This window comes from Stigmatopora argus, chromosome 15 (genome assembly GCF_051989625.1).
Source record: "Stigmatopora argus isolate UIUO_Sarg chromosome 15, RoL_Sarg_1.0, whole genome shotgun sequence".
Taxonomy (NCBI): Eukaryota; Metazoa; Chordata; class Actinopteri; order Syngnathiformes; family Syngnathidae; genus Stigmatopora; species Stigmatopora argus.
Window position 1 is genome coordinate 15,440,418 of NC_135401.1, and position 26,728 is coordinate 15,467,145.

Below are 26,728 nucleotides of genomic sequence, written 5' to 3' on the forward strand. Positions count from 1 at the left end.
AGGACCAATATGATAGTTTCACCAATAGGCATTCCATATGCACGCATAAATAAAGAGATAAGACGATCTGGGTTTTTCTTGTAAGGAGAAATCGAACCTTTCAGGTCTCGACCCAGGTTCGTTCTGGCGTCACACGTTTCTTTTCCTTGTTTATTAACTTCAAGGACCCTCGTTACAATGGACGTCTCAACTCTCAAGGGAGGGGTGGGAAACAGAAGTGAGACGTCAAATAGTCAAAACAAATGAAGGGCATGTGCAGCTGAAGGATCTTCTCCACACTGCAGCAGTCCAAGTGGATTCGGCTTCCCTTTTGTTTAGTCTAAGGACCAAAGCATTTACTTCGTTGCAAGCAGGCATTTTAGATGTAGTAAGCGAAGCACTTTTTTCATTGCAAGCAAATGTATAATAATGTAAGACTAATAAACCTAACAGGAAACACAATGGATCCAAAGCAAGCCGGTGCAATGAAGGTAGTGCGAAGAAAAGGCGGACTTGGGCTAAAACTCCCATTAACCCAGGGGTGAGCAAATTATTCCACAAAGGGGTGCTGTGGGTGTGGGTTTTCATTTCAATCCATAAAGAGGACACCTTTTCACCAATCTGGTGTCCTACAAGTCCAATCAGTAGAATGCAGTCAGGTGCTCCTTGTTTTCTGCAGAAATCTCATTGATTAAAGTGTCTGTGCTGGATCGGTTTGACAAAAACCCGCACCCACAGCAGCCCTGCAGGACCCCTTTGCCCACTCCTGGATTAACCTGTTTTTTGGATTTATATCAAGCGGAGATGACCTATTTTCATTGAGTACAGTATTTAAAGTATTTGCAATTTTTTATACATAGATTATATTTAAATATTAATACATTACGGTCTTTGCATACTGTGTACTGAGTCCTCTTTTGTACTCCCTGTACACATACGACTGTACACCCACCCACCAGTCTAACGCCATCATCAAATTCGCTGACGACACCACTGTGGTCGGACTCATCTCAGGAGGGGATGAGTCGGCTTACAGAGATGAGGTCAACAATTTGTCTTCGTGGTGCTCGGTGAACAATCTCACACTGAACACCACGAAAACTAAAGAAATAATCCTGGACTTTCGCAAACACGGCACAGATCTGGCCCCACTCCTCATAAATGGAGTATGTGTAGACAGGGTCCAGTCCTTTAAATTCCTGGGGGTCCACGTCACGGATAAGCTCTCATGGTCTACAAACATCACGGCAGTGGTGAAGAAGGCTCAGAAACGACTCCATTTCCTCAGGGTACTTAGGAAGAACAACTTGGGCACCAAGCTTCTGATAACCTTCTATAGAACCACTGTAGAGAGCATCCTGGCGTACGGCATCACAGTGTGGTACGCTGGAAGCACGGCGGCAGACAAAAAGGCCATGCAGAAAGTGATTAACACTGCCCAGAGGATTGTCGGCTGCTCTCTGCCCTCACTGGAAGACATTGCCAGCCCTCGTTACCTCAGCAGAGCCAAGAACATCATAGGGGACCCTTACCACCCTGGTCACAATCTGTTCCAGCTGCTGCCCTCTGGCAGACGCTATAGGTCCCACAAAGCACGGACAAATAGGCTTAAGGACAGTTTTTCCCCCACATCCATCAGAAATCTAAACTCGCGGTAACATAACACACATTCCCTTCTGCGGTAATATGAAAAGATGTTTGGGTGGTGATATGCCTCCTACTAGCTGACTGAAGTAAGGTAAGTGAAAGACTGAGAGGTAAGCGACCTGTATCCAAAACAGCAGAATGCCAAATTACAAGTCCGTAACTTACACTTATTTAGGTCTTTGCCGAGTAAACGTAGCTTATGGAGAAGCACCATCAATTTCGTCACACGCAGTATCTGCGTGTGATGACAAGTAGGCTTTTTGTGTTGTGATAATGACGACAGGGCCTATGTCCGATTATTATTATTATTATTATTGAAGGACTCACCTTTTTAACATGTATATCTGACTCTATTAACAACCATCAGCTTCATCGGGATCTTCTTTAGTGTGGTGTCGACAGCCTTGTCTAACAATCAAGTTATCACAGCTGCTCGTTACCTCGATCCGGACATCTTGAACATATAAAGACTCTTGCCGCAACTCTTGTTACATGGCCCTTAGCCTGGTGCTTTTTCTTGCCAAATAAATTGAATTGAAAAAAAAAATTGAATTGAATTGAACTCTGCTTTCGTCACCCTTTGTTGGTAATGAGATGTGTCTCTGTGACCTCTAGTGCCGTTTTAATCATATTTTTTCAGTAGACTCCCCTGTGCATGCATACTCCTTGATTAGCAAAAGTGTAACAATGTTATTAAAACAATTTATATACTTATTGTACATTTAAAGGGTTGAAATTACAAGAAATATCCCCATTTACTTGTGCAGTGGTAACTTGAGATACGAGCTGAATGCATTCCGGGACTGATCTCGTATGTCAATGTACTCGTATCTGAAATGAACGTTTTCCATAGAAATGAATTCGTTCCCACCCTCTGAAAAAAACCACACACACACATGAAAAAAGTTTTAATCTTACTTTACACAAAATTTAAACCTTCTTGTGCAATAACCAAGGCAAAGAGGTTAATGTATTCCACCGCGGCTTTCAGGGCGAACTTCCTGCTTCTCCATACGTGTTGACGAGCGAGCTTAGTCACGCGTACACTCGATTATTTCGTGCTTAAAATTGATTGTCATCATACGTTTTTATTTCGCACCACCCTTCATTGCACCGGATTGTGCACGTACAGATCTTTGCACGAGGGAGAGTCGGCTCATAAAGCAGCCTCTGGTGGCCTGGCCAACTGGCTGTCTCAAATTTGTCTAGTTTCTCAAGGTAAATATTTGCTCGGAATTTTACTCGTATCTAAAATTGCTCGTATGTTGGGGCACTCATATCTTAAGCTATTACTGTATTTTTTAATATCTTTTAAATCCTGATTATCACTCTCAAGGAATTACATCTAAAAATATGAATGTTCATGCCTCTCTCGGTCTAAAAGGTTCCCAACCTCTTGCTCTGAAGAAAATTGGTTTACATTGGTTGGTCTTGTATTGTTCCAGGAGATAGGCAGCGGTGGAACGTGTCAGTGGAAGATTTGCGGTTTGGACCCCAGCACCACCCTGGCGCTCTACTTTGAGGTGGTCAATCAGGTATGCCCCACCAACAATTTACGACATTTGCTATCCGTTTATTGTCCGGGTTCGTGTTTGTGCCCAGCACAACGCTCCAATCCCTCAAGGCGGCCGTGGAACGCTGCAGTTCGTCACGCAGTACCAGCACGCGTCGGGGCAGAGACGCATACGTGTTACCACCATTGCAAGAAAGTAAGACGCACACATACAGGGAGTAGAGTCTTGAAAAGTGTTGGATTTTTACACCTATACGTGTCAAAAAGTTCAATCATTGGCTGAAAAAGTAAAACTGACAAATGAAGAAACCTAAAATTAAAAAGAGATTTTTGTTAAATGAAATAAAGTAAATACAACAAAAAATTAGAAATATGATAGAAAGAAGAAAACAATACTTGGAACTCTATTGTGTGTTCACAAAATGTATTACATTTTAAATTAATTACTTTTTACTTTAATTAATATTAAAATAATTTAAGGATGTTCCTGAATACATATTTTTAATGTTATGTCTTTTGAACTTTTTAGTTTGATTGTTCTTGAATCCTGTCTTAACAATAACCAAATGTTTAAAAAAAAAACGTATTTTCACACCTACAAAACGCACCTGCGTCTGAAAGGGTGGGTATATTTTCTGTTTTTTGTCAATACAAAGTGCGCCTCTTCGGATAGGGCGCTAGCATGACACAAGGCAAGAGTATGTTATGCTAGCAGCTAGCCGCTAGGTGTTTTTTTAAAGGCCGCATGAGCAAAACTAAGTTTGATAGTGCTTTATTGAGGTAAAAGGTACACACGTTAATAGAGGTTAAAGCAGTTAAACATCTACAAAACCGTCAAACTCCTCATATAATATATATTGTATCTAATATAAAGAGTTCGGCGTTCAACATGCTATGCTGCATCTTACTGTCAGTCAGAGTTGTGTATTCCGGGAACTTGATGCCAGCTTTGGCGAAAGCTTGAACAACAGTGCTTGCAAGTTCATAAAATTAAGTAAAAGATGACAAAGACACTAATCCACTTTTAATAATTCAGGTTTCCCGCTGGTATTTAAAAAATCTTTAAAACCATTTTATAAAAATCCATGTAGCACATTTTTGGGTCTATAAGTCGTACCTGAGTACAGTCGTACCTCTACTTACAAAGTAAATTGGTTCCAGACATTTTTTCGTTAGTTGGAAATTGCAATTAAAGCAGTACTTTCTTTGCATGTAAATTCTCTAATTCGTTCCACAGTCCTTACACAACTACCAACTAAACCCTTTAAAATTGGTCAGTGTCCCAATTTTGTATGAAAGATGTGAGAAACACACAAAAGAGAAAATGATTTATTAATGTCTTAATGTGTTAAAACGCAGGTGAACAAGAGGAAGCTAATGGTAGGCAGCAGATAGAGCACACAAACACATGAACACACATCTAATAAACACAACATTAACCAATTGTGTGTTTAAAAAACAACTACTTGGTAACCTTTGTTTGTAGCTGGGCGGATGCGCAGACTCAAATCCAAAGTATCGCCGCATCCTTTGATCAAGAGGCGGCGGCCATTTTAATGGCACGTCTGGCAGTGTACCGCGCTGACATGGAGGAGGGGCCAGATGTCCTCCGCTGGTTGGACCGGCAGCTCATCAGATTGGTAAATTTTGCATACTTTTGTCTTTTGTTTGATTATTTTCTTATGTTGCCTACGTCTATGGTGTTTTTCTACCACTCAACTGTTATTTATTCATCCTAGCATGGACAAATGGAGATGGATGGTTGGAGAGATGGTTGTATATACACTGCTCACAAAAATTAATGGAAGAAACCCATTAGACACATCAGGTCTCAATATGAAGTTGGATATCTATACAAATATCAAGAGGGCAATCTCTTCGGAGCAAAAGGATGCCAAGTCGTTTAATGGAAATAAACATTTTCAGCATACAGAGGGCTCAATTTTGTAGACACCCAAAATCTGAGTGAAATGAAGATGTGTGAAGAATGTTTTCATTCATTTATTTTCTCAACCGCTTATCCTCACAAGGGTCACAGGGAGATGGTCAACCTTTAACGCTCAAACTTAGGGGGAATTTCAAATCTTCGACCAGCCTACCCTGCATGGTTTTGAAATGTGGGAGAAAACCGGAGCACCCAGGGTAAACACACACAACATGCACTCAGTGAGGACCAACCTGGGATCAAACCCTTGACCCCAGAACTGTGAGGCCGACGCACTAACCACTGTGTGGGTGCCATGAGCTAGTATGTATAAAAACTTTGCGGCATGCTCCTAATGAGATGACAGATGGTGTCTTGTGGCATTTCCTGCCAGAACTATGTAAGGGCATCCATCCCTGAGCTGTGAGTCTGAGGAGCAACCTGGTGTTGTATCCCGGACAGAAATTGAATGTCTCACAGATGTTCTATTAGGCAGTGGCGGTCGGTGCATTTTCTCGTAGCGCCTTCGACGTATCAATCCAACCCTGAAATTTTTTTTATGGCTATAAAACCTCTACTGCAGCTAGAGCTGCGACACATAAAAAATAATCAATAAATCAATGCGCAAAAATGGGGTAAAATCCATTTCCTAGCAGCATTTCATGATTAAATACAAATACTGGAGCTTTTCACACATTAAAACCAGGCCAGGGGGGGCGATTTTTCCCGGGAAAAGACAGCGATGAACGTCAATGGCGTACGGGCAAACATTGCCCGAAAAAGGGGTAAAATCCAGCCGAAAACAGCATTTATTGATTAAATACAAATACTGGAGCTTTTTAGACATCAGAACCGGGCCCGGAGTATCATTTCCCCGGTAAAAAGACAGCGATGAATGTCGATACGTCCATACGTGAAATTACAAAAAATTCACTAAAATTAGGTAAAATCCACTTCCTAGCAGCATTTATTGACTGAATACAAATACTGGAGCTTTTGAGACATTACAACCAGGCCAGGGGGTGATTTCCTCGGGAAAAGACAGCAATGGACGTCAATGGTGAAACGGCAAAAATTAAACTGGGGTAAAATCCACATCCTAGCAGCATTTAGTGAGTAAATACAAACACTTGAGCTTAAATACAAACACTGGAGCTTTTCAGATATCAGAACTGGGTCCACAATTGAAATATTATTTAGGAATATAGCCATATTATACTCACCAAAAATTCTTTTTAACTGTACACAATATCCATCCTCCTTTCTTTCTTCCTTCTTTCCTATCGCCATCAAAGCTAATGATGAAAGTCGAGCCTGTCCTGTCATATTTCCGGCATAGTCCGTTTTGAAAATGGCTTTAAATCAATATACTATTTGCTGGTGCAGCTAAGTTAGCGCACTGAAAGTGCCGCCCACACCATTTTCCCGGCTGTAACTGGCTTGCTAGCTTCCGAGTTCACCGCCCTTTCTTAATGATGTCCATTTTTTTCTGGAAAAGTCCGTCTGGAAAATAGCTTTGTGAGCGAATCTGCAACAGAATCCATTTGTTTTTGCTTCTGTCGGCCATTGTGGGTGGAGTTTGCGATCTGTGGCTGCCTCCCTATGGCTTTGGCCCACCTACTAGCCAATCATAGTTGGTGAAAGCAATGACGTATCCCAGCCAGCAAACTGCTAATGCGTATGAAAAAGCATTGTGGCGTTGCCAACTCAAAATCTGATTGGTTAAAAGCAACAGTCTAGTTTAATGCAGCAGAGCCCGCAGAACTGATTGTGAAGGCTTTGAGGCAGATCTGATCTGGCAACAAATAATGGCTGAAATGTGATTGGTTAAATGCTTCAATATGAAAACACACATCTGGAAGCAGTGCAACTAGGGGGGAAAGCAATGAACGGAAGCTAACAGACCATTTCGAATAATAAGTATTGATGGACAAAATATATGATTCAGATATTTAAATCAGGGGATTGTGAAGGCCATTCAATTGTTATCCTCCAGGTACTGTCTGCATACTCTTGCCACATTGTTGTGCATTCTGAGGAAACCCGAATCTACTGCACCAGCGTAGGGTGTCACAATGTGTTAAAGGATTTTATCTCGGTACCTTATGGCAGTCAGAGCGAATAATGTAGACCAGACATGGCTGCGATATTTGAGTATATCTATATATAGAGATAGAGATATACCGTAAAACCTATTTGAACGGCATCTTGGTGGAAGAATTGAAAAATAGAACGGCACCCTCTAATTGAACTGCATCTCTTGAACGACACCTCTAATTGAACGTCACCTCGAATTGAACGTCACTACGGGAAAAGTTTGAAAAATAGAGCGGCATTCCGGAGGTTTTTCTCAACCTGAGAAGGTGGTCAGATGGCAAGCGCCTTCTTGCCTGGGATTCACACTGTTGTCACATTAGCGATGCCACCAAGAAGCAATTGAAGAAGCTCCATATTGATGTGGCCGTGATTCCCGGAGGCTGCCCCAAATTTATACAGGCCCCCGTGGTCTACTGGAACGCCCCATTCAAGGCCAAGGTCGACAGTTCTACGAGAACGGGATATTGCACGGCAAGAAGAGCTACATACACCAAATTTGGCAACATGCGAGCACCAACAATGGAAGTTTATTTGAAATGGATTGTCGATGCTTGGGATCATCTACCAGAGGATCTAATCATCAAGTCGTTCAAGGGATGCGGACTGACCAACGCTCTCGACAGCTCGAAGGATTGCCAGATCCATTGGTTCAGTCAGACGGCCCGATTCAGACTGGTTTGCAACTTCTCCAGCAAGCGTGAGCCGATGACGACGATGAACGTTAACTCACTCAGAAACTCGATGCTGATGCGGAAGGTGACGTGAATGACGAGGACAGCTACAACAGCGACGTGTCACTTGATTTTCACCAGTGAATTTGTAATTACTTACCAGTAATCGCCTTGTATTTGTGCCTTTTGTTGAATAAATATGCTATATGGTTTCTCTTTTCATCCATAAAATTTACCACATCTTCTCAAAATTCTGACCAGCTCGTCGAAAAATAGAGCGGCACCTTCTAATTGAAAGGCACCTCTGATTGAACGTTACTACGGGGGAAAGTGTGGCATGCCAATGAAATAGAGGTTTTAGTTAATTATAGTTGTAGATATAGTTATAGATTATAGTTATAGATATAGTTGTAGATATAGTTATAGATATAGTTATAGATATAGTTGTAGATATGGTTATAGATTATAGTTATAGATTATAGTTGTAGATTATAGTTCTAGATTATAGTTCTAGATTATAGTTCTAGATTATAGTTCTAGATTATAGTTCTAGATTATAGATATAGATTATAGTTATAGTTTGGGGGAAATCCAACTTCCACGCCGCTCATCCACTTGGTCCAGTCGTCTTGTCCACCCGGAGAGCTCTATTTTCGAATAAGAGCGACGACATCCGCCCCGTGCCCACACATGGGGAGAAATCCAACTTCCACTCTGCCCCTCAACGGCGTCCAGTCTTCTTGTCCGCCCAGAAAGCTCTATTTTCAGATAAGAGCGACGGCATCTTACAGGCCCCCGCAAAGAAATCCAACTTCCACTCCACCCCACCGTGGCGTCCAACTGTCTTGTCTGCCTATAGAGCTCTATTTTGTATTTTTGGATAAGGCCAATGGCCTCTGCCCAGCGTTCGGCCTTTGTATTTTTAAATGACATACTTCTCCTTTGCGCGACCATTCTTCTACCGCGGAATTTTTCTTCTTTGGCGCTGAGTTGAGTGGTGTCTCCTGTCTTCCGCTTTTGAGTTTCAGGGTGAATTTCAACATTTTTATGAACATTTTTTGTTTGGATACTTAATTTAAAATACCTTGATAGACTGAAGCCGAGCTATTTGTGGACTATTTTTCCTACAGTGTCAGAAGTTTGGTGATTACCATAAAGATGATCCCAACTCCTTTAGGTTCTCCGAGACCTTCTCCTTGTACCCTCAGGTGAGCCATGTTACGGTGCCTACTGGTGTCTCTACCAACCGTTTCCTTAACACCACTGCCCATGTACATTTTGTTTCAGTTCATGTTCCACCTGAGGCGCTCACCCTTCCTGCAGGTGTTTAACAACAGTCCAGACGAGAGCTCGTACTACCGTCACCAGTTCAACCGCCATGAACTCACACAGGCGCTCATCATGATCCAGCCTGTCCTCTATGCATACTCCTTCCAGGGACCACCTGAGGTCAGTTGCTCACCTCATTTTATGATTAATTTCGCATGCTTCTATTGATCCAGTGATTCTTACCCTGGGTTCGATCGAACCCAAGGGGTTCTGTCAGTCGATCTTAGAGGTTCGGTGGAGCGTGTGCCACGAAGGTCAAGACACCGACTCATTTATCTATTAATCATTTTAAAGCATGATTTATGGATGTGTGGGTGGGTGTGTGTATGTGTGGTTATGTTAATATTCTCACGCTGCGTTTGTCCAAACCGTGCATCGTGGAAAGTTGAATTTTTTTATGGTGGCCAGAAACGGCTGTTGGATCCTAATATATAGATAGTAATAGTGACTGAATTTCTTCACCTTCTCTAAGCGTGTAAACTCAACTTTTATTTGTTACAGCTGAAGGCAGAGTTGATGTATGAATCGTTGTTTTTACATGATGTGCCTAAACACACCGTGTGGCTGATTGGTCGTAAGGTAGGACGTTTTTCCACGTCATTTACAAACGTCATTTTCGGAAGAATTTCCGCCAGCGAGTTTGCAGGTGCTCCCCGAAACACTTTTTTTTCTGTCGTGACTTTTCCACTTTCATCCTTTATTGTGATCTGCCCACGTGTGGATTAGCCACTGTGCTTCTCCTTACACAAATTGATTACCAAAACACGCACAATAACAACCTCGCCCACGCAGGTTGGATTGGCGAAGCCGGGCCCTCGTGCTTGTTTGAAAATAAAACGTGCTCGGCAAATTGGACGACATGGAACACCAGCGAGGGGGATTTTTGGGGGAGAAATGCGAGTCCTGGGCGACGTTATGGCGGATTGAATTGGCCTTGTCCGAAAATAGAGCACTTAGGCCGTTGAGGATGGCGGGACGTGGAGGCGTAGGAACGTGGAAGTTGAGATTCCATTTAAGTCCGGGCAGTGGGGTGATGTCATTGCGCGAAAATAGAGCTCCTTGGGCGGCTAATTGACGGTTGGATAGCGCGGAGTAGCAAAGTGGAAGTTTAATTTCTCCCCCGGTGGTCCAGTGGCGCATGCCGGCCGCATTGGCCGGCGATCCAGCGGTGCATGCCGGCGGCGAGCGAAGTCTGCCCCGGCCGGAACAGGCAGCAACAAGTTTTTGGGGAAGTGGTTGCTTTCCCGGACATTTTTATTGAAAGTTTAACTAAGGTTGTGAATCAACATCATCATATGTGGGAATGCTGCTGCTGCCTGGCTTCATGGTAAAGCCAGCTTTAATGGACCGTCCTCATGTTTTAAAAAACAAGAACAAAGCCTATGTTTTGACTGATTCGTTCAGAATAGACAATGGTGTTTTTTAGGTCGTCTTGTTACCTGACATGTTTCCATCTCACGCTTAGTCAGGGGAGTATAGTAATAACTCGAATATCAAGGGCAATGGACCTATGGCCACAAGAAGACAAAAAACTTGGACTTAAACTCCCATTAACCTGTTTTGGGGGATTTATATCAAGCAGAAAGGAACTATTTTCACTGTGAGTAGTTTTTAAAGAATTTTATTACTTTCATATATATATATATATATATATACACATTATATTTAGATAATACATTAGTCTTTTGATATGCTTATAGCTGTAATATTTAATAAATATACACTTTTTGATCATTGTACTGGTGCACTTGTATTTCTGTATAGGAACGAAAACATGTATTGTGGTAGTAATAATAGGGGTGATCCTACTTCGCGGCTTTTTGTTTATCGCGGTCATGTCTGGTCTCCATTAACCACGATATTCGAGGGATTAGTATAAAGGCTCATCTGATGTTTTCCAAAAAACATCTTGATCATCCTCCACACTTTTGAAAGAACATTCTGTGGACTGATGAGTCAAAAGTTTAACTTATTGGAAAGTGTGAGGCCCATTACATTTGGCGAAAAAATGGCATAGCATTCCATCAAAAGACCAACAGTGAAGCATGGTGGTGGCAGTGTGATGGGCTGGGGCTTCTTGCTGCCTTAGGACCGGGACGACTTGCTGTAATTGAAGGAAGAATGAATTCTGCTGTCTACCAGCAAAGTTTGAAGGAGAACGTCCGACCCTCAGTTCCTGTGCTCAAACTCCAGTGCTCTTAGAGCATGAATAATGACAATGATCCAAAGTACACCAGCAGGTCCACCTCTGAATGGCAAAAAAAAAAAGTTAAGGTTTTGGAGTGGCCAAGTAGAAGTCCCGATTTAAATCCTATTGAAATGCTGTTGGGTGATCTGAAACGGGCTGTTCATGGTAGAAAACCCTCTAATATTGCAGAATTGAAACAATTCTCCACAGAAGAGTGGGCCAAAATTCCTCCAAAGAATTATGAAAGAAAGGTTATTACTGTCAAAGGTGGCACAACCCGGTATTAGGTTCAGGGGGCAAAATCATCATTTAGAAACTGAATTTTCTATTTCCTTGAGTTGTCTCTGTGTCATACTAAAATTGGTTTGATGATCTGAAACCTTAGTGTGTGATAAATATGCAAAAAACAGAAATCAGGAAGGGGGTAAGTACTTTTTCACGGCACTATATATGGTAAAATTATAATGTGGGGCGTTTTTTGTATACGACTGCACGTAGAGTGTAAGTGTATATTTTATTTCTGTGGACTCACTGTATACGAAAAGATCCAAGTTACGAAATCCCCCAAAACGTAAATGTATTTTTTGTATTCGTTATTTTATTTTGAAATCGTCGCAGTAGCGTAGAGTCCTGCTTGACAATCTCCCTTCACTCCGGGGGCCAATGGGTGTCTCCCAACAACAACTCTCTGTTTTTTATTTTTTTTCCCTGTGTGGTTAAAGCGACTTTGTTCTTTATTTAAATTACTGGTGCAAATTAAATGAAGAAGGTGGCCCCGTTTTCCGTCCATAACTAATACAGTAATCCCTCGATTATCGTGGTTAATGTAGACCAGACATGGCCACGATAAACGAAAAACCGCGAAGTAGAGTCACCCTTATTTTTTTTAACTTCAGTGCTCTGTCCTAGTAGCAAGCAGAGGACAGGGGAGTGACTTTCACTTGCGAATTTCAGCATGGATTTTAACGTTTTTAAGAACTTTAAAAAAAATTGTATTTACCGTATTTTCACGACTATATGGCGCATTTAAAGGCGCAGTCTCAGTAACAAGTGCTATTTCTGTATTTGACATACACACAAGGTGCACCGCACTAATACACGCAGCCAGGCATGCCAAAACATACACCATCTTAAACATACGGACACACGCTAAAAACACGTTTTTAAAAAGGCAACGGAAGCAAAACTGAGTTCGGTTGTACTTTATTTAGCCATTTTACAATGTACTCACGTTTTTTGATCAAGCATCACCCACAAATCCATCAAAGTCCTCATTTTCTGTGTCCGACTTGAACAATTGTGCAAATGATTCATCAAAAATGCTGGGTTCCCGCTCTTCGTTGTCAGAGTCACTCACATTGCCATGTGGCTCCACAGAAATGATACCGGCTTTGGCAAAAGCTCGAACAACAGTGCAAGCAGACACGTTAGTCCAAGCGGCCACAATCCATTCGCAAATAGTGGCGCAACCCTCCTACTCTTCGTAAAGCTGTTTGTCACCTATCATCCATTGTTCCCATGCCGCTCGCAACTTTGCTTTGAACGCTCGGTTGATGCCGATGTCCAGCGCTTGGAGTTCTTTAGTTAAGCCTCCGGGAATGACGGCAAGCTCAGAGTTCATTTTCGTGACTTGGTTTTTCACCGCTGCTGTGAGATGGGCACGCATGGAGTCGCAATCAAAAGTGACGGCGAGCCATCCGGTCTCTTAACATACACCTCACTATATGTATGTATATATGTGCTTATATATATATATGTGTGCTATGTATGTATGTGTGCATGTGTATATATATATATATATATATATATATATATATATATATATATATATATATATATATATATATATGTGTATATATATATATATGTGTATATATATATATGTGTATATATATATATATATATGTGTGTATATATATATATATGTGTGTATATATATATATATATATATATATATATATATATATATATATATGTGTATATATATATATATGTGTATATATATATATATTTCAGCAACACGCTTATTTATATATTTATTCATGTATTTATTTATTAACTTACTTATTACCTATCTATTTATGTCTAAAATGCCTTTCCTATTTCTGCATCCTCGCCCTCTTGCTACTGTAACAACGAAATTTCCCGAATATGGGATGAATAGAGTTATCCAATCCAATCCAATTTTCTCCTCGTCCATCCAGCCCTTTTGGTTTGCCTCCACGATGACGCCGGCCGGAAACTTTTCTTTCGGCAGCGTCTTTCGCTTAAAAATCACCATAGGTGGTAGTTTCTGTCCATTAGCATGGCAACCAAGAACGACAGTAAAAGTGTCTTCTTAAACACACCCCCTCCGCATGCCTGACCCCACCCACGTCCGCCTTTTCTCTATATAAGAAGCGTGTCGGCCGGAAGTGCTCTGTCAGGCTTTGGAGCTCGGAGCATACACAGTGCTGAGTTCTAGTAGCAAGCGGAGGACAGGGGAGTGGCTTCCGCTTGCAAGTTTCAGCGTGGATTTTCACATTTTTATGAACTTACAAAAAAAAAATCCCCCAGAAAAAAAACACCATATAGTGAAGCCTCGATAGTTGAAGCCGCAATATTCGAGGGATTATTGTATTCCAAGTTCTATTCAATGCCAAATTGTTTTGAATCCATTATTCGAAGTTGTGTGTTTGTGTTCTGCTTTGTCTGTTGCCTAATGTTGCTTCCTCCTGCACAAAGCAAAATTGCTTTTGCATGCTCTTTATTAATTTTAATACATTAACATATAATTTTCTTATGATTTTCTCTCATTTTTGTGTTTCTTACATCTTTCTTACAAAATTAGGACACTTGGATCATTTTAGAGGGTTTACCTGATAGTTTTTTTTTAGGGCCGTGGACTAAATGAGAGAATTTTCATATTAAATATGGCTCTATTTACAAATAATCCAAGTTACGACAAGTTCTGGAACCAATTAATTTCGGAAGTAGAGTTACTCTCTTCCTTCAAATTTCACAGATAATCTCATCGAGACATGGCCACAATAATCAAAAAACCACGACGTAGGATCACCACACTGATATATCTACCATACTTAAATGTTTTTTTCATGCGTCTATAGATTATCAAGAATTGTATACATATATTAAACGCTAAACAGTTATATGTATATGTAAATACTGTAATGTATTAATATTAAAATAATCTATTTATAGTGTAAGTAGTTTAAGTACTCTACTCATATTGACAATAACTCTTCCCCGCTTGATTTAAAAAAAAAAAACGTTGATGAGAGATCTTTGCAGTATGATGAAAGTTAAGTGAAGATGAAATATGAGGATTTACTCTAGAGCAGGGCCCTAATAATGTGCATTTTATTCATGCAGTATCTCAGAAATACCACTTGTGATGATTTTTCTTAAGATTTTCCCTTCAAAGTAACACATATGTACTCCCTATTAAAACCATGAACATGGAGGTGAAAATTATACGCTTATACGCGAGAAATTGTAAAATTCAAAAATTTCGAAACACATTTCATGTGTGGGAATGCTGCTGCCTCCTTTATGGTAAAGTCAGCTTTAATCAATATGTTCGCCTCATGGTTTAAAAACAAGAACAAAGCCTATGTTTTGACAGATTCGTTTATGACAGACAATGTTGTTTTATAAGTACAGTGGTACCTCGTCATACGACCGCTCATCATACAAAATGCTCGTCTTACGGGGGAAATTTCGATCGAATAATTCGCCCGTGATGCGGTCAAAATTTCTTGATGCGACCAAACCAGGTGGCCATGGCATTTTTTTTTGCATATCTTTCGTGTATAACAATATTTACGAGCACCGGATGAGTTATTCAGACCAGGAAACGCACAACGCGCATGCGCGGGGAAATAGGGCTTTCTGGGTAATGAAGTATACTCGTGCACACAACGCCGACAGGCAATGGCACTCAGAATAAAACCTTACCCACAATCAATACGTGGGTAAGCTCAGCTGCTGCATTTCCTGTTATTTTTATCTAATACGAGGAGTATTATATTACTTCTCGTTGGCTGCTTATAAGAACATCAGGGGCACTGGCTCGCAACAGCATCCCCGGTAGCAACTCTATCATAGGCGCCGTTCGAGGGGATGCGAACACAGATGCTACAAGCTAAAAGGAGCCGCTAGCCAGCGCCCCCAAAGCTCCCATGAGCAGCGGCGCGATCGCTGATAAAAGACTGCTGCTCGTTGGCAAGTGGTCGTGCGTTATCCGATTGTGGGGACATTTGTGTGCATCAATTTCGGAATATTTTGAAGGGAATAGTACGACAGCAAACAGCCCATCGATAGCGAACGTGAGGGTGGAGTGTTTGTTCCGTTTACGAGTGCATTGTGTGGGGAAAAAAAACGAAGCCCCCCGCCCCTTTTGTGCCCCTCTTCCCTCGGCGAAATCCGCCCAATTTTAGTTAGATTAAACACTTTATTTCTATTGAACCACTCGTTATTTATTACTTTGTCAATATATGGCGAATTATAAGAAATAAAACTTTTTTTTCAATCCAATATCCTGTTTTTGGTGTTTTTTTCAGAGAGTTGGAACGAATTAATTTGTTTCCCATTCATTTCAATGGGAAACTTCCGCTCGAGTTACGAGAATCTTGTCATACGAGGTCAGTCCCGGAACGGATTAAGCTCGTATCTCGAGGTACCACTGTACTGTATTTACTTGCGAATAAGATGCCCACATGTATAAGCCGCACCCTTAAAATGGCCTTAAAATAGTTGAATTTTATAATTTCTCGCGTATAAACACACAATTTTCACCTCCATATTAATGGTTTTAAAAGGGAGTACAAATGTTATACTTTGAAGGGAAAAATCTTAAGAAAAATCACACGTGTTATTTCTGAGATACTGTAAAAGCACATTATTAGGGTCAATATCATAAGGAAGTTAATATGCCTGTTGTCCGTGTGCGGTCTTTTGGTTGTCGGTCTTTTGGTCGCCCGTTGTCACGGTCGGGGCGACCAAAAGACCGCACACGACAAAACAAGGTAAAACAACACGGTCTACGCATCAATAAAAGCCAACAATGGCCATGAGCAGTTTCACTGAGCCGACGTGTGAGTGTATAAGATTTTGTATGTACATGCGTTGTCCCTTTAAGAAGCTATGTCAGTCAGGGTCGAACTGTCCGGCGACCAAACGTCCGTTCGACTAAACGTCCGGGGACGAAGTGTCAGTCAACAAAACGTCCGGTCAATTGAATAATTTGATATTTTGCATTTACAAAGACAGGCATATTAACTTCCTTATGATGTTGACCCTAATAATGTGCATTTTATTCATGCAGTATCTCAGAAATACCACTTGTGATGATTTTTCTTAAGATTTTCCCTTCAAAGTAACACATTTGTACTCCCTATTAAAACCATGAACATGGAGGTGAAAATTATACGCTTATACGCGAGAAATTGTAAAATTCAAAAATTTCGAAACAACTTTCAAGGTGCATTCTATACGCGCGGGTGGCTTATATGCCAGTAAATAAGGTGAGTGTGTATAGAGATCTAAGTTCATTTAAGTTCAATTTAAAGTTCATGTTATGTTACGAGCGCATCTGTAAAGTCTCTCTTGTCCTTTCTCTCTCTCGCTCATCCAGCTGTCAGTCTGCTGTACTGAGCAATGTATTTAGTTCATTTCTATGGGAAAATTTTATGTGAGATACGAGTAAATTGACAAATGAGCTCGGTCCTGGAACGGATTAAGCTTGTATCTCAAGGTATTACTGTACGGCAGGGGTCTCAAACTCAATTTACCTGGGGGCCGCTAGAGGCCGAGTCTGGGTGAGACTGGGCCGCATCAGGATTTCCACAAGAAAAGCGCTGATAAAACATTCCAACGTTATCAAATATCTTTATTTTTTAACAAAAAATAATGAATTAAATAAATTTACTTAAAGATGAATAAAAATAAGTCAATCAGTAATACAAAAATAAAATAATAATAATGAGCATACAGTAGATATACACTGGCTGGCTAAGTAGAGAAAATGAATTATTTTTATTCCGTTTCAAATGTCTGTATTAACAGCTCTTTTAACCTTTAACTTTCTGAACTTGAATGGAACATTGAACATGAAATATTCTGAACACTGCTTCTCTTGCCTACTCCTTGCTGCTAGAGACCTGGCAGCGCTTCTTCTCACATAGCTGAGTCACATTTGGCTTGAGGGAGGAAGCAGTAGAGACCCTCAGTAGAGCTTGAAGATGCTCATCAGCAAGTCGGGACCTGTACTTGGACTTATTGAAGTTCAAGGTGGAGAAGAGCTTCTCACACAAGTATGTGCTCCCAAAAAGGCACATGGTCCGCTTGAACATTCGGGAAAGTTCAGGGAAGCTGGGGGTCAACTCTCTCAAAAATTGCCCAAGCTTGTCTGCTTCTCCACTCACCTCCCTGAACTTGGCTTTGAGTGCAGAGTTGCACTGCAGGTCAATGAGCTCCATTTGAAGGTCAGGAGGGGCATCTTGCACATCAAAGGAGAAGGGGTCCGCAAAAATTTGAAATGTGGCTTTGTGTGTCTTGAAGTCTGCAAATCTGTGATCAAATTCCTCCTGTAGTTTCGAAATGGCCTCAACATACTTCTCACCACTGAATGGTGTGCCTGCATCCACGAGAGCCTTGCATGCTGGGAAATGGCAAAGGTTTGTCTGAGAGAGCTGGGCTTTCCATAACACAAGTTTAGTGCAGAATGCTCTCACGTTGTCATAGGCAGCACTGACAACATGCCCCTGGCCTTGTAGCTTCTTGTTCAGTACATTAAGCTCATGTGTGATATCAACAAGAAAAGCCAAGTCCATGAGCCATTTGGGATCACTTAGCACAGGAACAGCAACCCCGTCTATCTCCATGAAGTCTTTTACTTCTGCTCTCAACTCAAAAAATCTCTTCAACACGTTTCCCCTGCTGAGCCAACGTACCTCAGTGAAGTAGAGCACATCCCCATATTCTGACTCCATTTCCTCTAAAAAAGCACGGAACCTTCTGTGCTTTAAGCCCCTGGATCTGATTTGGTTGATGCATTTCACAACGACAGACATCAGATTGTCAAACTTCAGGCATCTGCTGCAAAGGGCCTGCTGATGGATAATGCAATGCAGAGCTATGGCCTCCTCCACACCCTCCTCTGCCAGTTTTTTTTTGAACAAGTGCTACCAGTCCATTCTTCCTCCCTGTCATTGATGGGGCTCCATCGGTTGTTATTCCAACAAAGCTCTTCCATGGCAAACCGGCATTCTCAATGGCATCACACAGCTGGTGAAATATTTCCTTAGCGTTGTCTGGCCATGCATTGGAATTACTGTGAGCAACTCCTCCATTACTTCAAAATTGTCATCAACACCACGGACATATATTGCGAGTTGGGTAGTGTCTGTGATGTCTGTGGTCCCATCAAGAGCCACTGAATATACACTGAAACATTGTGCTTTCTCACACAGTTGATCATAAATGTCACCTGACAGGTGAGAAATGCGCTCTGCCACGGTGTTGGCAGAAAGGCTGATGTGGTTGAACTGACTTTTCTTTTCTGGACAGACAATATGTGCAGCCTGTAATATGCACTTTTTGATAAATTCACCCTCTGTGAATGGCTTTCCTGCTTTAGCAATCAACTCACAAACGGCGTAGCTAGCTTCGACTGCTGCATTACTGTCTTTGGTAGCCTTCTTGAAGAAATCATGTTGTCTCAGAAGACGTGTTTTAAGACTGGCAACCTGGTTGGTTCTCTCATCTCCCTGGTATTTTTCGTACTCCTCAGCATGTCTCGTAGTATAATGACGTTTCAAATTGTATTCCTTATGCACCGCAACTTTTTCAGTGCAAATGAGACACATCGGGGTGCCCCTGTGTTCAACAAAGAAATATTGCACTCCCTGCTTTTCTTGAAACTGTCTGTGCTCATCACCGACCTTTCTCTTCACGGCAGGCTTTGAAAGAGACATCTCTGGAGCTCTGTAATATGTGTTTCCACTTGGAATGAGTCTCGGGTTGAACTTTTAACTTTCAGTCGCGCGGGTCTGTGGCGCATGTGCACTTTCGCTCTCCGATCGTATTGGATTACGGCAGTTCTCCGAATTTCTCAAGTGTCATGTTAACGCACTTACTGTTAAGTTTCAGTTTCACTCGCGGAGATGGCTACAGACACTGACACAGGCTGGATCACGGATCATAGCGCCTCATCCAGTTCTATGCTGAGAGCAGCGGAGGAGTGTGCACGCCGAGCGGAGTGATCGGGTTCACGGCTTCTCCTCCGCCCAGCTGATTGGAGGAATGAATGAGTGAGTGAGCGAGGCACTGGACAGCCCGGCCGATGTCCCGCCCTCCAGAGCCGTATACCTCACTGTGATTGGTTCATTCAGCTCCGAACACAACAAGTGTCATTCATATCAATCTTGCGGGCCCCACGAACATGAATCTTTCATATTAAGACGGGGGACGCAAATTATCGTCCCGAGGGCCGCTGTTGGCCCGCGGGCGGCGAGTTTGAGACCCTTGCTCTAGAGCTTATTGAGAGCTTTACTCCAAGTCAGGTAATGCCTCTTCGCCAGATTCGAAAGACATTGGATCATTGATGGAATCTCCAGGAGGGTTTGTAGCTTGTCGAAGCTTCTGCAGGAGATTTTTGGCACACAAGGAATATGGTGATGGGGAGTTGTGACCAGTGTTTCTCTCTTTGTACAAATATGGTTTTGTACAAGGACATGACATGAGAATGCGATTTCCAAATTCGATGGCTCTGAGCATGTTGTTATAAATCCAAAACAAAGGTAGAATGAGCTTGCCCTCTTCTTCCTCGTCTTCTTTGAGTTGGGTGAGCGGTCAATGTTTATTCTGGATACTTATGGAAAATATCGTGATGCACTGAATCACCAAACTTTGAACTTTTAACAGGAGAAATTTCATGTTTTATTGTGGGAAAGTTTACATTTTATGGAAATTAATTTCACTTTCTAACAGTAGATATTTTGCATTTCCACCTGAAAACTTTCTCACAGATAAATTTCAATAAAATGACCATAAGAATTTTCATGTTTAATATGATCAATCTGAATTTTAATGTGAAAAATTGAACCATTGAACATGGTAGTTTGATATTTTAACCTGAGAAATTTCACATTTTGACATGATATACTTCCTCTTTTAACATGATAAATCTGCATTGAATTTATGAATTTTGTCTATGAACTGGTAAATTTAAAGTTTAATGTGAGCTATCTTAACATGGTAATGGTCATGGTTTATTGTAGTTGATGTACAGGTAGGTGTTTTTTCCTGCTTGCCATTGCTGCCTGTCGCACATCCTCCGATGCCCACGGGTCAGCTGCAGGGTCATCAGCCAGGAACCACCATTCATTGATGTTTCGCTCCTTTAATCCTGGCAGAGCAGTGACAGAGACTTCTCCCTGTCACCCCCTGCAGCTGATAGCTGTTGCCTCCTGCAGCCATTGTTGGGGTTAGTTGTTGTTTCCCCAGCTTCTGTCCTTCCTCCTCAGCCAGAGTCAAAAGCTGCCTTTTTCTGCCTCCTCTGCCAGTTCTTTTATGGCCTTCCTCAGGTTGCCTCCAGTCACCCCTTCGTCCCTCTGGAGGCGTGTTGTTGACAGCCCGTCGTAGCCTCGGCAGCCAACGTCCACTGGGGAGATGGTGCACTTCCAGCCAATTTCCTGGCACTCAGCTGCCAGCTCCAAGTATTTGGCCTTCTTGCGCTCGAAGGCGGCCTCAATCCCCTCCTCTGATGGTACTGTTAGTTCTATGAGGTGATCCGCTCTTGCCTTGGAGGACCATACCACAAGGTCTGGGCATAGTGATGTAGTGATGATCTCCATGGGGAATCGGAGCTGCCTGTTCAGGTCTCACCCTCAATTCCCACTCCTGACCATAGGAAAAGGGCCTTAGTGTGTCTCTTGGTCTGGTGTATGTCTTTTCCTCCCATTCTGTGACGAAATTGTGGTTCTCTGCTGGTGGTGATTTTTTTGCTGCTCAGTCGGCGTCCCTCCAGCACTTCAGCTAGTTTCCTCAGGACCTGGTCATGGCGCCATCTGTAGCGCCCCTGAGAAACTGCAGTCTTGCAGTCTGACAAGATGTGCTGGAGGCTGGTGTTGGGAGCGTTGCAAAGTGCGCAGCATACCTCATTCCCGAAACATTAATGGAGGTTACGAGGACAGGGAAGTATCTCGTAAGTTGCGTAAATGAGGAAACTGACAACTCCCTCCCACCTTATCCAGCTTCCTTGTCGGCCCTGCGACACAGACTTCATCTTGTCTTCCTGACTACCAGTAGTTCAAATTTGTTCTCTGTAGAGGACATTTGTAAACCTAAATTTCTCCCACCCAGTGTATCCAATCGCATTAACTCATTTTGTGCTCTATAGAGGACATTCAGAGCATTCCAATGATACCAAATTTCTTTTGGAGTATTCCAATTACTTCACATAGATTGGGGAATTTCAAAATAAATATGATTGGACATTTTTTTCCTGTTAGTCAGGAGGTTAATGGGCTCTTCCCCCATCTTTGTCACCTCCGCCACCACCATCTCCTTCCTCTCCGGTACTCGGACGTTTGGTCCCCGGACGTTTGGTCGCCCGGACGTTTGGTAGAACGGACGTTCGGTCGCCGGGTTCGCTCCCTCTTATGAGAGGGAGAGAGACAGAGAGTTTACTGTTGAAAGCGAGCGACCAGGTAATGTCTCGCTCTCAAAATTATAATCATGAGAGAGACGGTGAGGGCATTAATATCAAAATATCGCTCGCTCCCGGCAGATCTATTGGCGTGTGTGTACGTGCTATTCAGCACCGGATTCGCTTGCTCCCTCCCGGCAGAGCAGAGAGTTTACTGTTGAAAGCGATCAACCGGTAATCTCTCGCTCTCAAAATTATCATCATGAGAGAAAGAGTGAGTTTGTATTTGCATTGACAATATAAGAGAGCATTGATATCAAAATATCGCTCGCTCCCGGCAGATCTATTGGCGTGTGTGTACATGCTATTCAGTGCCGGATTCGCTCGCCCGCTCACGGCAGAGCAGAGAGTTTACTGTTGAAAGCGATCAACCAGGTAATCTCTCGCTCTCAACATTATAATCATGAGTGAGAGAGAGAGTGAGAGCATTAATATCAAAATATCGCTCGCTTCCGGCAGATCTATTGGCGTGTGTGTACATGCTATTCAGCGCCGGATTCACTCGCTCGCTCCCGGCAGAGCAGAGAGTTTACTGTTGAAAGCGATCAACCAGGTAATCTCTCGCTCTCAAAATTATCCTCGTGAGAGAAAAAGTGTTTGGACGTCCGGCTGCCATTGACGGCGATGTACGTCCGGCTGCCATTGACTGCGGTGGACGTTCGGCTGCCATTGACGGCGCTGAATAGCATGTACACACATGCCAATAGGTCTGCCGGGAGCGAGCGATATTTTGATATTAATGCTCTTTTACATTGTCAATGCAATTACAAACACTCATGATTATAATTTTCAGAGCGAGAGATTACCTGGTTGCTCGATTTCAACAGTAAACTCTGTCTCTCTCCCTCTCATAAGAGGGAGCGAACCCGGCGACCAAACGTCCGTTCTACCAAACGTCCGGGCGACCAAACGTCTTTCGACGAAACGTCCGGGCGACCAAACGTCTTTCGACGAAACGTCCGGTCACGCCTTCCTCTCCTTACGATTAGCTTTGGACCCGAATTGTGCTGCTTCTCCACAGACTAGCCCTGCTCTTGCTCCAATGAGGATTACCTCCAAGATGCCACAAAGAAGAATGGAGATATGGCGCACTCCATTGCAATTCCCACGTCTAGCTGCTGCCACCCGGTGGTAAGTTCCTGGAGGGCAAAGCACATCTGCAGGTTCCTGAAGTACAGTGCTACCAGTTTCTTGATGCAGGGAGGCATATGGACAAAATCCAAGGCGTAACTGATCAGCAGGTGTGGGACAGATCCATAAGCATTAGAGGTCGAGCAGAATGACGTGCAGGTCGGTCTTCTCCCGCTTGGCCTTCTGGATCTGGTCCCAGATCATGGCAGAATGCTCAACGCACCTTGGATAACCTGGGATTCCTGCTTTTTGGCAGTTGGTATCGATGTAGCTATTCTCTAGAACAGGGGTCTCAAACTCAATTTACCTGGGGGCCGCTAGAGGCCAAGTCTGGGTGAGACTGGGCCGCATCAGGATTTCCACAAGAAAAGCGCTGATAAAACATTCCAACGTTATCAAATATCTATATTTTCTTACAAAAAATAATGAATTAGATAAATTAACTTAAAGATGAATAAAAAATCAATCAATCAGTAATACAAAAATAAAATAATAATAATGAGAGATATACACTGGCTGCCTAAGTAGAGAAAATGAATTATTTTTATTCCGTTTCAAATGTCTGTATTAACAGCTCTTTAACCTTTAACTTTCTGAACTTGAATGGAACATTGAATATGAAATATTCTGAACACGGCTTCTCTTGCCTACTCCTTGCTGCTAGAGACCTGGCAGCGCTTCTTCTCACATAGCTGAGTCACATTTGGCTTGAGGGAGGAAGCAGTGGAGACCCTCAGTAGAGCTTGAAGATGCTCATCAATAAGTCTGGACCTGTACTTGGACTTATTGAAGTTCAAGGTGGAGAAGAGCTTCTCACACAAATATGTGCTCCCAAAAAGGCACATGGTCCGCTTGAACATTCGGGAAAGTTCAGGGAAGCTGGAGGTCAACTCTCTCAAAAATTGCCCAAGCTTGTCTGCTTCTCCACTCACCTCCCTGAACTTGGGTTTGAGTGCAGAGTTGCACTGCAGGTCAATGAGCTCCATTTGAAGCTCAGGAGGGGCATCTTGCACATCAAAGGAGAAGGGGTCCGCAAAAATGTGAAATGTGGCTTTGTGTGTCTTGAAATCTGCAAATCTGTGATCAAATTCCTCCTGTAGCTTCGAAATGGCCTCTACATACTTCTCACCACTGAATGGTGTGCCTGCATCCACGAGAGCCTTGCATGCTGGGAAATGGCAAAGGTTTGTCTGAGAGAGCTGGGCTTTCCATAACACAAGTTTAGTGCAGAATGCTCTCACGTTGTCATAGGCAGCACTGACAAGTTGCCCCTGGCCTTGTAGCTTCTTGTTCAGTACATTAAGCTCATGTGTGATATCAACAAGAAAAGCCAAGTCCATGAGCCATTTGGGATCACTTAGCACAGGAACAGCAACCCCGTCTATCTCCATGAAGTCTTTTACTTCTGCTCTAAACTCAAAAAATCTCTTCAACACGTTTCCCCTGCTGAGCCAACGTACCTCAGTGAAGTAGAGCACATCCCCATATTCTGACTCCATTTCCTCTAAAAAAGCACGGAACCATCTGTGCTTTAAGCCCCTGGATCTGATTTGGTTGACGCATTTCACAACGACAGACATCACATTGTCAAACTTCAGGCATCTGCTGCAAAGGGCCTGCTGATGTATAATGCAGTGCAGAGCTATGGCCTCCTCCACACCCTCCTCTTCCAGTTTTTTTTGAACAAGTGCTACCAGTCCATTCTTCCTCCCTGTCATTGATGGGGCTCCATCGGTTGTTATTCCAACAAAGCTCTTCCATGGCAAACCGGCATTCTTAATGGCATCACACAGCTGGTGAAATATTTCCTTCGCGGTGGTCTGGCCATGCATTGGAATTACTGTGAGCAACTCCTCCATTACTTTAAAATTGTCATCAACACCACGGATATATATTGCGAGCTGGGCAGTGTCTGTGATGTCTGTGGTCTCATCAAGAGCCACTGAATATACACTGAAACATTGTGCTTTCTCACACAGTTGATCATAAATGTCACTTGACAGGTGAGAAATGCGCTCTGCCACGGTGTTGGCAGAAAGGCTAATGTGGTTGAACAGACTTTTCTTTTCTGGACAGACAATATGTGCAGCCTGTAATATGCACTTTTTGATAAATTCACCTTCTGTGAATGGCTTTCCTGCTTTAGCAATCAACTCACAAACGGCGTAGCTCGCTTCGACTGCTGCATTACTGTCTTTGGTAGCCTTCTTGAAGAAATCCTGTTGCCTCAGAAGACATGTTTTAAGACTGGCAACCTGGTTGGCTCTCTCATCTCCCTGGTATTTTTCGTACTCCTCAGCATGTCTCGTAGTATAATGACGTTTCAAATTGTATTCCTTGTGCACCGCAACTTTTTCAGTGCAAATGAGACACGTCAGAGTTCCCCTGTGTTCAACAAAGAAATATTGCACGCCCCACTTTTCTTGAAACTGTCTGTGCTCATCAACGACCTTTCTCTTCACGCCAGGCTTTGAAAGAGACATCTCTGGGGCTCTGTAATATGTTTTTCCACTTGGAATGAGTCTCGGGTTGATCTTTCACGTTCAGTCGCGCAGGTTTGTGGAGCATGCGCACTTTCGCTCTCCGTTTCGCTCGCGAAGATGGCTACACTGACACAGGCTGGATCACGGATCATAGCGCCTCATTCAGTTGTATGCTGAGAGCAGCGGAGGAGTGTGCGCGCCGAGCGGAGTGATCGGCTTCACGGCTTCTCCTCCGCCCAGCTGATTGGAGGAATGAATGAGTGAGTGAGCGAGGCACTGGACAGCCCGGCCGATGTCCCGCCCTCCAGAGCCGTATACCTCACCGTGATTGGTTCATTCAGCTCCGAACACAACAAGTGTCATTCATATCAATCTTACGGGCCGCACGAACATTAATCTTTCATATTAAGACGGGGGCCGCAAATTATCGTCCCGAGGGCCGCAGTTGGCCCGCGGGCCGCGAGTTTGAGACCCCTGCTCTAGAAGGTAGGTGGTCATCCATCTGGCTAATCCCGAGAAGAAGATCTTCTCTAAATTCAGCAGGGCGATGCTTCTGAATTGGCCTATTTCTTTGGAGTTTGCTTCAGATGAAGACCGCTACAGCCCTTTGCCATTCCGATGGAATGAGCTGCTTCTTCCAGGCAGTTCTCATTAGGTACCAGAGTAGCTCTAATACTTTGGGGCAGTTTTTATGTAACTTGTAAGGGACTCCATTGGGGCCCTGTGCTGATGAGGACCTTGCCTTCTTCACTGCTTGCCTAACCTTGCTGAGCTTGGGGGGCATGATGTTAAACTCAGCTGTCGATAGTGGTTTTCTCCTTGTACTTCGGTTCCTCCCACATTCCAAAAAACATGCATGGTAGGCTGATTGGACACTGAATTGCGCATAGGTATGAGTTTTAGTGTGAATGGTTGTCCGTCTCCGTGTGCTCTGTCATCGGCTGGCCACCGATACAGGGTGTCCCCTGCCTCTGGCCCAAAGTCAGCTGGGATAGGCTCCAGCACCCCCCACGACTCTTGTGAGGATAAAGCGGTTCAGAAAATGAATGAATGGA

The 26,728-nt window shown here is 43.0% G+C and overlaps 1 protein-coding gene across 6 annotated transcripts in view; it reads left to right on the forward strand.

The window, feature by feature from the left end:
• Positions 1-26,728, forward strand: part of sec23a (Sec23 homolog A, coat complex II component) — a 79,627-nt gene that overhangs the window by 50,007 nt on the left and 2,892 nt on the right. For 5 of the 6 annotated variants that reach the window (XM_077620822.1, XM_077620824.1, XM_077620825.1 and 2 more), the window contains 5 exons: positions 3,072-3,161; positions 3,229-3,335; positions 4,626-4,779; positions 8,962-9,039; positions 9,119-9,280. In XM_077620822.1, coding sequence (XP_077476948.1) covers positions 3,072-3,161; positions 3,229-3,335; positions 4,626-4,779; positions 8,962-9,039; positions 9,119-9,280 — 591 coding nt within the window. Of the gene's footprint in view, positions 1-3,071; positions 3,162-3,228; positions 3,336-4,625; positions 4,780-8,961; positions 9,040-9,118; positions 9,281-23,080; positions 23,191-26,728 lie in introns of all 6 variants that reach the window. The other variant, XM_077620826.1, reaches the window with a different exon arrangement.